Below are 11,315 nucleotides of genomic sequence, written 5' to 3'. Positions count from 1 at the left end.
GGATAGGGAGCTGTTTATTATATTCAACATAGGAGGGCCAAGCACAGGAAGCAGCTCTTTCAGTAGTTTAGTTGGAATAGGGTCCAGTGTGCAGCTCGAAGGTTAAGAGGCCAAGACTATTTTCATCAATGTGTCAAGAGATATAGTATTAAAAAACTTGAGTGTCTCCCTTGATCCTAGGTCCTAAAGGTCCTAAAGAAGGCCAGTTTTATTGCTTCTTTAATCAGAACAACAGTTTTCAGCTGTGCAAACATAATTGCAAAAGGGTTTTCTAATGATCAATTAGCCTTTTAAAATGATAAACTTGGATTAGTTAACACAATGTGACATTGGAACACAGGAGTGATGGTTGCTGATAATGGGCCGCTGTACGCCTATGTAGATATATTTTGTATAATATCTACCTCACTTGCTTTGGCAATGTTAACACATGTTTCCCATGCCAATAAAGCCCCTTGAATTGAATTGAATTGATATACCATTAAAAAATCAGATGCTTCCAGCTACAATAGTCATTAACAACATTAACAATGTCTACACTGTATTTCTGATCAATTTGATGTTATTTTAAATGCACAAAAAGATGTGCTTTTCTTTCAAAAACAAGGACATTTCTAAATGACCCCAAACTTTTGATAGGTAGTGTATATATATATTTTTTTTTACATTGTTTGCAAACTGATATGTGACACGTGTTAATGCCAAAGTAACATGCAAAACAGGCAAGCCCCCCCATTTTTGCTAAAAATGTGGGGCTGAAGGGGGGGGTTCGCCCAGGGTACCATACAAGCTAGAACCGCCACATACACTTGAAACAAATAGACACAGAAAACTGCAGACAAAAATGCTTTCTGCTACTAAGATCAGTGAAATGTAGGCTAAACTGACAACGGAGTGAAGGGCAGAAATCTCAACTAGCAAGCAAGTCGCAGCAACGAAGAACGCGAAGGAGGGGAGAATTCAGGCACAACACCTGATGTGATTGGGAGTCCCGTAAAACAACGCACAATTGGTCCAGCGTCGTCCGGGTTTGGCCGTCATTGTAAATACGAATTCGTTCTTAACTGACTTGCCTAGTTAAATAAAGGTTAAATAAAAAAAATACAATTGGTTTTCTTCGAGGATTATCTAACCCCCGCCCCAACAGACACACACCAAGAAACGAAATTATCTATTTGAACAAGTTCTGACTGCATTGCATTACAGAAAAAACGGAATCATTTTTGGTAATCATAAACAGGTTTATTTTCTGCCACATTTTGAATTTAAAGCCAACCTGCCTGTCAAAATAGCGTATCCATGGTAACGTAGTCATAGTGAGCACGAGGACAACCAAAGTCAAACAATCAGAGCTCCCAAGTGTTTGGTCCTAGGGAGCACCCAGTGCGGAGAAGATCAGTGCCACCCAGTGCGGAGAAGTCCAGTGCCGAGAAGACAACGAACTTCAATACAGGTTGGCCATTTAGATCAGGTGGAATTTCTTATATCAATATTTCTCTTCCAACAGCTGGCCATTTACATAAGCGGGCAATTTGAATACAGCCAGACGCGCATTCACACGGTCAAGGTCGGTGTGGAAGATATTTTTTTTTAACGCCCGTGTCCTATATTGACAACAGTATGGTGGTAGGTCTATATGGTTATGATGAATTCATATCTGTTCATAGTTTCAGCACTAGTATGTTGTTATAAACTTTTATTTCAGAGAGAGGTCTCAATTAAGGTGAAATCGTTATGTCTATAAATTAACGTCGAGGCAGCGGAGACCAATAAATAGTATAATTAATTAATTAATATAAATAAGAGATAAAACAGGGCTATTTTATTGAGTAAAGCAACTAAACAGTCGTCACACTGATTTTGCTCAAAAATGTAAGACATTTTAATGCGCAGCTGAGCACATCCCATTATGACATACATTATGTGCACATCACTATTGCGCCACAGTTAGTCTGGAACACCAACCAAACAGACAAACGAGCTCCAGACACCAGCACTAACTCACCAGCTCTAAAAAGTTAGGCAATTACCCAAATTAAGGCAATCTGCTTCCCACTATCCTAAAAAGGCAGTTTTTTAGTGAAAACACTATTGGTATGAGCATCCAGCAAATGTAAATTGACTCTAATTCCACCTGTCCTTGTCCACAGACTAATCATGTCAGGTACTGATGTTTGGGTTGGCTCCTGGAGGCCCCACAAGCCCAGAGGCCCCATCGCTGCACTCTACGGCAGCCCTGGACCCAAGTATGCCCTGCCTGGAGCGACAGGTACAACTAACTTAGTGATTGACTGACTGATTTATTGGTTGATTTGTTATTAACCTTTTGATTAGTTGGTTGATTGTTTTTATTTTGGGGTATAAAAAGACACGTGGGCAATCATCTTCGCCTATTCTTCTTCAGGTCTGAACTACCATGACCCCAGGAAGCTGAAAGCACCGGCGTTCAGTTTTGGGACACGCCATCGCCAGTTCAGCTCAGACTGCTCCCCCGGGCCAGGGTACTTGGTTCCCTCCAACATCACCAGGGTTGGACATGACGGGACCCCTTCATACTCCCTCTACAGCCGCCCAAAAGACCCCTAGCTGTTCCAAACCCCTGGGCCTGGTCAGTAACACACAGACACTTGCGAGTACACACACACACACACACACAAGCATGCTCAAAACTCACACAATGTCTCTCAGAAATTACACACACATACAGACTCAAGACATACAATATGAAACTGTGTTCTTACTGTCTGTTCGATGTTTCAGGTCGCTACTCCCCTGAGAGGTCAGTGCAGTCTGCATATTACTCTGGCCCTGCCTATTCCCTGTCTGCTTGGAGCAAAGGCTTCCGCAACCACCAGACCCCAGGTAACATCCTCTTCAATAATGATAACAGTCCAACACTGTGGCTTTTAGAGACATGGATTAGAATGCTGGCTGTAGAATTTTAGAATGTGATCGAAGGAGACTGTTCGATGAAGACTGAGATAATGTGTTAGAACTGTGGAATAGAATGTTGGTGTACTTACGGAATGTGAATGTGTCCTTTCTCTCAGGCCCTGCTGCTTACATGCTGCCCTCTGTGCTGGGGCCTGCCACCGTCAACAAAACCTCCATCCCTAACTTCTCCCTCCGAGGACTCAGCAAGATAGGCAGTTTCCACGAGGACCTGCAGAAGGTAGATCTGACATGTCGAACACAGACTCTTCCAAATGGAAATCTCACCTGTCCTCTTTAGCGAAAATGAACAGATTGAGTTAATAGGCCTATCGTTCATTTTATCTTCCCTCACACTTCTTCCCTGTGTTTTCACCTATCCCTGGCCCAGGGACATACAGAGTGGTGGACCCCTGCACCTACAAACACAAGCCCCCCCACTACAGCATGACAGGATGCAACAGCATCCCTGGAGACACCACCATGAAACCAGGCCCCGGAGCTCACCACCCTGAACAGGCAAGTCACCTCATCATACCCATATCACTCTTATATTACTGTTATGCAATGATTAACATCTTAAAATAAAAAATATGAAAATCTCTTCTACAAAGTGTTTTTCTACCCACTGTTGCGTCGGTAGTGTCCTAACTGCCTGTCTTCCTTTGGTAGGTGACCTTCACCAGGATCAAACCTCAAAGCTTCACTTTCAGAATTCATCATTCCGAGTTCATCGCTCCACTCATCGTGGACGTGGTGTAATAGGAACTTGCCTCCCTCCCTTCCTTCTTCTCCTTCCATTTCCTACACCCCCTTATCCCAGCAATAAATAAAGCAGCATCAAACTGCTCTGCACTGAAGAAAGCAGTTTCTTGTGCCTTATTGCTATGTATTGCGTATGCTGCATTGAGTAAAATGATGCTGACAAGCTAACCTGACAATCACATATTGGGGGGGTGTACAGTACTGTATTTATACTTCAGTTATCACTTTTCAACAGGATACGTTTCTGTTTTAAGGTGCACATATTTTACCACATGAGATTCAAAGTTTGATATCAGGCCAAAGGTTTGTGACCACTTTCAGTATTACAACTAATATGAAATATCTAGTATTATAGTTTTTTCCAATACCAAAGATGTGGTTTGATATCACATTGATCTGACATGATTTTCACAACTAAATGACTTATGTTCACTCACTTTGAAGTCATCTAAAATAGCCAACTTGTCAAAATGTGGTAATCAATCAATAAAGACATTTTCAACAATGACAATGAATGCACTTTTTTCACTCATTGAAATATAAATCATGGGTGTAATCGTTAGTCCAAACGGTTTGAAAACGAGTTTCTATTGGGCAAATTCACGTAGGTCCCCAACGACTGGTCCCTTCCTTTTTGCTTCTTTGCAACATAATCTAGCCAATCAGAAACGAGAATTCGACAACGCTGCRGTATAATGAGGTATTATAGGAACGTTGGCGACCAAGTTATATTTTCAGCCAATAATAGGAACAGCATCGTTAAAAGAAAGTGGGCCTTCAAGCGTCAGCGTTGCATRGAAACAGACTTTCTCTATGGAAGCCGTTGCTACAAGAACATGGAGATATATTTTCAGGCAATAATAGGAACAGCCACGTTAAAAAGGGGGCCTTCACGCGTCTGTGTTGCATAGAAACATACATTCTCTATCGAAGCTGTTGTTACAAGAACATGCTAGCTAACTAGCTACAATGTTTTGACGTTTTTCCATTGACAGCTACGTTAATGTTTTGATGCTTATTTTGCTAGACATTTGACAGCTAAATAAGGTTGTTAGATATAGCTAGCCAAAGATATCAAATGTCCCTGACTGGATGTAACGTTAAGCATTAGCTACAGTTAACTAGTTAGATAATTCAAGTAACGTTAGCCACTGGCTAGATAACCAACGAGTTGAAAACATAACGTTACCCGTTTCGCTAGCTTAGCTAATAAGTTAGTTTAGACATATGACTGGGGTTGAGTCATATTTTAAGTGAATAACTTAACAGTTACATGCAAATGTGTGTCGCGGTAACGTTAAGCGGTTTAATTTAGCTAGCTCATGAGCTAGCTAGCGTTAGTGTAATCACAGACTAAGTGCAGTCAGTCGCCTTGTTCCTAGCTAAAGTTAACTTCTAACTAGGTARCTAGCTAACTAAGCCGCTGTGCGACGCAGCTGATTTCCCCATCCTGAAGGAAGGATGGCAAGCGACGCCAATGGCATTCCTGAACTGGACCAAGATAAATATGATGCAGATGAACAAGTGAAGATCATCTGCCTTGGGGACAGTGCAGTGGGGAAATCTAAGTACGGAGATGGGGAGCATGCCAGCTACCTATTGTCACTGYAATTTCACCTCAAAGATGATAGTGCATACTTTTTGTGACCCAGGAGATGTTAAACACCTGTCTCTTGTTGTCTTTCAGGTTGATGGAGAGGTTCCTGATTGACGGATAGTATCCTTTCTCATCTATTCCTTTTGTAATTGGTTTTTGAGTGTCACATGAAGACATTCATTAGTATTTTGGGTTGATGTAGTTAAGTGTTGCCAAATGTTGATAGCAGTAAATGGAGAGAAACCCAATGCCTTCATGCAGTGACCGATTTGGCTTGTTACATGCCTTTTGACCAGCAATGTTACCATATGCTGTTACTACAGTACAGATAGTTAACAATGTTGTTTATTCTATTCCTTAACTTGTTCTCCAGTCGTCCCCAGCAGCTGTCAACCTATGCTCTGACACTCTACAAATACAATACCACCATTGACAGAAAGGCTGTATTAGTAGGTATGTTTATGAATGGTTTCCTTATCAAAATGTCTGGTTTAGACTGATGAGTTGTTAAGGCTATAAAATAGTCAGCTGGTTTTAAGTAAACCGATCTGTTATTGCTGTAAACCATAATCCTGTTCTGTTATCTGGTTGCCATGCTATCTGTTTGGTTGCCTTCAGCTGTGTTTGTGATTATGTCTGCCCCAAAGACTTCTGGGATACTGCTGGACAGGAGCGGTTCCAGAGCATGCATCCCTCGTACTACCACAAAGCTCACGCCTGTATCATGGTAAGACTTCATGCTAGATTCTAAGACGAAACTACTACAAGGCTTGCACTTATGTCATAGCCTGTATCATTGACTGTACCTGGGTTTGTTAGGTGTTTGACGTGCAGAGGAAGATCACCTATAAGAACCTGACCAACTGGTACACAGAGCTGAGAGAGTACAGGCCTGAGATCCCCTGTGTGGTGGTTGCTAACAAGATAGATGGTGAGTCCAGCCAGACAGGCTTATTTTTTAATCTTTTATTTCCTTCACCCTTTCTTTTTTACTCGGTTGTCTCTGTTGTTTGCAGCTGATATGAAGGTGACCCAGAGGAACTTTAACTTTGCCAAGAAGCAGGGACTTCCTTTGTACTTTGTATCAGCTGCTGATGGGACCAATGTGGTCAAGGTGAGGATGGACAACACTGACCTCCTTAATTACACACCATATACTCTGTCTGTATACTGTATTCCCATGCTTAACAAAAAAAGCGAACAAAAGTTCTGTGTTCTGAAAATGTATCCTAGATGTTTAAAGAAACGATCAAGATGGCGATGTCTTACAAGCAGAACTCTAGTGACTTCATGGATGAAGTGATGCGGGAGCTAGAGGTACATGTTTGCCTCTGGATATAAGCACTCTGATAATATATCCCCTCTTATTTATTTTGCTTTTTCACTCTCCAGAGTTACCTGCAGCTATTTGACTGACAGTTGCTCTGTCATTAGAATTAATGTATTCAGCGCACATCACATTTCATTGAACAGAAAATGTGAATGATAATACATTTGGTCTTAGCGTTTAGGCTCTGATCTTSAGGGTGCTCCACACCCAAGGAAGTGCTCAGGTATTGAATCTGATCATAGCCAAGCTAGGGGTAGGGAGCAGAACCTAAAACAGGCAGAGGCTGGGATGGTGATGGGCAAAAGTCAACAGCCTGCAGATAATGTGTAATACACAGCTACTGGAGGTCCATTTTAGAGTCTAAGGGTTCTATTCAATCCGTAGCGCTGAAGATTCGCTTTCTAGCGCAATTTATAATTAAAAGCAATGTTCCCGCAGTCGCTGCATATGTCGGCTCAATGGGAAATGACCTTTTACATTTTTAGCGAACAATCTAACGCTTCAGTGATACAGATTGAATAGAGCCCTAAATGACTGTGCACTCAAGCTACTCCTTTCCTGAACTGCATCATGTAACCTTTATTTAACTAGACAAGTCAGTTAAGAACAAATTCTTATTTACAATGACGGCCTACTGGGGAACAGTGGGTTAACTGCTTTGTTCAGGGGCAGAACGACAGATTTTTACCTTGTCAGCTTGGGGATTCGATCCAGCAACCTTTCGGTTACTGGCCCAACGCTCTAACCACTAGGTTACCTGCCGCCCCATCATCCTCTATCTGCGGAAGACCATTTCCCATCAACAACCAGCTCCCTGAATTTTTTATTATTATTATTATTATTTTTTTTTTAAGCGGCTTGTGTGATTCTGTATGAAAAGCGCAATATAAAATAAATGTATTATAATTATTATGATGTATTTTTTGTTCATCCCCGACCTGCAGAACTTTGAGCTGGAGCAGAACAAGGATTTGTCGTTACAGACGGCTCAGGAGGGACTGAAACCAGAGAGCCCGGAGTCTGTCTGACTGGATGTTGATGTGGATACATTATCCTCACGTTATCTTTACATTATACTGACGTTGTGAACACAAGCTCTGATTTGGACTACAGTGCAGCTATGGACACTGGGGATATGTTATCGTTCTACTACTCTACCATGGGAGAGCCTTGCTCCTGAATACCTGACGTTGTGGATATGTTATATTCATGTTATTCTCACTTTGTGGACATGTTATCCTTACATTCTCCTCATGTGTGTATTTTATGCCATGGGAGAGCCATGCTTCTGTAGGACTGATGCTATGGAAATGCTAACCTTTGACCTATATAATAATAGTGACCTGTGAGAACTGGGGAAATCTATTGATGTGAGAACAAACATACTGTAGGATACATGTTGTCAGGCAGGTGAAATGTCTGCCAAAGTGTGTGAAGCAGGCTTGTTATTTGAGGTGAACTAGAATGTGAAGCATTGTAAAATGTGGGGCACACACAATACTTATCATTCCTATTTGGGCTATTTTTGGAGAGCAAAGTGAAACTGTGAATGTGAACTCTCTTTGCCACTCGTGATTTTGTCATCAGCTTTTGCTCTCTGAGGCTTTAACCACATGGGGCATGTGTATGAGGATTTGTACAATGTAAGGCGATAGTGGGGTACATGTATGTAAAGGCTGCTGTCGTTGCTCTTAAGTGCTACAATGTAAAGCCAGAGCTTTTATGTCATGTCTTTTAATGTATTTTAAACAATGACTGTACTTTGTAACCATGTGATGGCACTAGCGATTGTTAGATATTATTTCAGTGTGGTTTCAATCCTCAATACTTGCTACCTGACATGGCAAGGCTGCATCAATGTCACCAGTAATTCATTCCAGTGCAGTTATCGATCAATGTACAAGTTAGATATACGTGTGTATATATGATGTTAGTCAACTGGAAGTGTTGCAGAAGCACTGAAGATAGCTCAGAACTACAATGAATGACCACTTCTGAGAGGTTCACGATCTAGGTGTAATAGAACTCTTAACGACTGTATTCTATCTATGTCACTGAAGTGTTAGATTGCCTTCACATTTAAATCACTCTGAACTCTTGCAATATGGATTGAGTAGAGCCCTTAATGTTCTCTGTGGAAAATCCATATTTAAAAAAATATGTATGATATCCTATGAACTGTGATTAAAAAAAAGGATAATTTCAAGACATACTATGTCTGTTTGGTGTGCTTCCCTCAGGGTGTTAACCCTGGTTATTAGTGGAATTTCAACCCCCTTAAGAAATAAACATTTTATAATCACAGCTCAAATGTACATAATAAATTATTTGGAAATTCTGTACTGATTACTGTCAAACTATAGAGTCACACAGCAGCAATTCTCCACCAGAGGGCCTCCGTTTTCCTTGGGAAAGACTCAGGTCACAACTGACATGGCAGTTGGCACATCTAAAGCTCTGGCCAAAGTAGATCTCAGCAGTGAGACCAATGAGGAGCTGATACACAGGACTCATGTTTTTAATTATAAATTTATTACATAATATAACAAACATATATCTTTGTGGTGGAGCTATCACAGCTGTGGACCTGCCTAAGCCTCACTACCCTGCCTCCCTTCCCTATCTGTTCCCTTATGGATGATAAGAGACCCGTGCCTCTGGGTGAAAAGGGTTCAACTGATCTTGTAAATGGTGGGACTGACCATAAAGTGTGTTTTGTTTCCTTTATTGTTATTTTCCAGAAATCTACTCAATGGCCAGTGGCCACTGTATTCTGTCTTATTTTCCAGTCTGTCTGCCCGCTTCTGCCCTGACCTCTTTCAGCGCGTTGTGTTTGGGAGTAGACATGGTTGCTCCCCATCTTCACCTTCAGATGCTAGTTAGAGGCAGGTAACCTATATCTCCCTCTCTGCAGACTAATGAGGCTATTTTAATTTCAACAGCAAAAACATTTACACTTGAGTATGCCCTTCCTGTATCTGAGATTACACAGAACTGTATATTAAAATCCTGGCCTCACCAATAGTCACAGTAACACTGTCTAGCAAAAATCTGTACATCTATAGCACCAAAGTGAACGCTACTATTTTATTCTAGTTAGCTAGCAATCTGACCTTTCACATTTTCACCTCCTAACACATTTGACACATACTGTATATGCTGTCAGGATTAATCCAACAATGCTAAACTACTGAATAATATGAATCTACTGAGGTTGTCATTAATCCAGTGTTCATCATTAGTTTCAGCCAGGCTACAGTTCTGTGTGGAGTTCAGTGTCTTTGAGGAAGATAGAGAGCCGGGATGCCTGGGAGATCAAGAGGAGGGGAGGTTTAGATGGGCCAGGCAAGGCCCAGACATAGCCTGTGATAGATCCACCATGTTAAACTTCACAGTGCAAACAAGGAGAAAATCAACAATGAAAGAAAAACCCTTTGAATGATGATAAGATCACTAGATCCAGTGGTGGGTCTACCAGATCCCCTCTCACCGTGTAGATTGTGCTTTGTTGATTAGAAAAGAAGATGAAGTCGACCGTACAGAGAAACTCATTGGTGTGAATGAAGTGTCTGCCTCACCTTTCTGTGTCCCGCAGCATGGGTTTGCATCTGTATAGGCTACCTGTGGTAAACCTACTAAGGGGTCCAACTAGGTTCTCTGTTACTGACGTGTTTTCTAACCAGGAAAGCAACTGGAGTCCAAACTGCACTGTGTGTGTGTGAGCGCATGTGCATGCCGGCGTGTGCGTGTGTACAGCATATGTGTATATATGAGCTGTGTGTTTAAACCCATGTCAGCATCTCTCAGCATCAGTTAGACAAGCWATACAACAACCTTCATCACATTTAAACCAAGCAATACTTTGATACCTTGTCTCAAAATAGATATAGAAATGGTAATAATGCAAAGCTCATAAAATCTGGTCATTTTTCAGGATATATATATATTCCTTTACAAAACATAAAAACGACTGGAGTTCCACTCCAAAAAGGTTGTGCACACACAGTGGAGAAGCTAAATGAATGTCTGTAGTTCTCAAGATTCCCAGGAGATGGCACCATATTACTGAGTAACAGCTCAACAACTTCCAAACTAAGGTAGTCCTATTAAGAAAAATACACCATTGAAAGTTTTTTGTTATTTTTTGGCACGTTTTTCCCTCTTTGTTTCTTTTTTTTGTCGGTCCTCTTCAAAATCACCTCATAGTATACCCTAAAAAACTCAAAGTCTGAAAAGGGAAAAGGGAGCAAAGTGTGTAACAGGATGGAAACGCGGAGCAGAGAGTGCCAGTGCACCTCGTCATGAGGAGAGTCATAGGGAGGTATTGTAGGGCAGATGGTAACACTGTAATTGTCTGTGTCTATGTCTCCTATTGAACCACAGCCCAAACCCCACCCAGTGCCCAAGGCTGACAGGGTCTCTGACACACAGACAGGGGCTATACAGGAACAGACAGAATGTAAAAAAGAAAAAAGATTAGCTGTATCTCTCTCAGCACCCCAGTATTGTTTTGATCTCTCTCTCTCTCTCTCTCTCTCTCTCTCTCTCTCTCTCTCTCTCTCTCTCTCTCTCTCTTTCTTCCTCTCTCTCTCTCTCTCTCATCACGTTTTCTTGTCTCTCTCTTTCTGCTCTCTCTCTCTCTCTCTCTCTGTCTCGTCTCGTCTCTCTCTCTCTCTCTCTCTCTCTTCTCTC

General features: G+C 41.5%; 1 protein-coding gene and 1 pseudogene across 1 annotated transcript; both read left to right on the top strand.

Annotated features, from left to right (window-relative positions):
- The first annotated feature begins 648 nt into the window (after nt 1-648).
- Nucleotides 649-3,693, top strand: LOC111952208 (ciliary microtubule associated protein 1B-like; annotated as a pseudogene).
- Nucleotides 3,694-4,637: 944 nt separating this feature from the next.
- Nucleotides 4,638-8,259, top strand: LOC111952859 (rab-like protein 2A). The gene is made up of 8 exons (XM_023971811.2): nt 4,638-5,264; nt 5,384-5,413; nt 5,667-5,746; nt 5,941-6,020; nt 6,113-6,224; nt 6,310-6,407; nt 6,527-6,610; nt 7,568-8,259. The coding sequence occupies exons 1-8, from the start codon at nt 5,158-5,160 to the stop codon at nt 7,649-7,651; spliced, it is 675 nt and encodes a 224-aa protein (XP_023827579.1). The 5' UTR covers nt 4,638-5,157; the 3' UTR covers nt 7,652-8,259.
- The last annotated feature ends 3,056 nt before the right edge of the window (nt 8,260-11,315 follow it).

The sequence above is a fragment of the Salvelinus sp. IW2-2015 genome, linkage group LG26 (assembly GCF_002910315.2).
Source record: "Salvelinus sp. IW2-2015 linkage group LG26, ASM291031v2, whole genome shotgun sequence".
NCBI lineage: Eukaryota > Metazoa > Chordata > Actinopteri > Salmoniformes > Salmonidae > Salvelinus > Salvelinus sp. IW2-2015.
The sequence above is the reverse complement of the archived record's forward strand: the minus strand, read 5'-3'. Positions and strand labels throughout refer to the sequence as shown.

Coding starts and splice junctions, on each gene's coding strand:
- LOC111952859 (XM_023971811.2), top strand. CDS start 5,158: ATGGCAAGCGACGCCAATGGCATTCCTGAACTGGACCAAGATAAATAT. Junction 6,225..6,309: donor GGTTGCTAACAAGATAGATG/GTGAGTCCAGCC, acceptor TGTTGTTTGCAG/CTGATATGAAGGTGACCCAG. Junction 6,611..7,567: donor AAGTGATGCGGGAGCTAGAG/GTACATGTTTGC, acceptor CCCGACCTGCAG/AACTTTGAGCTGGAGCAGAA.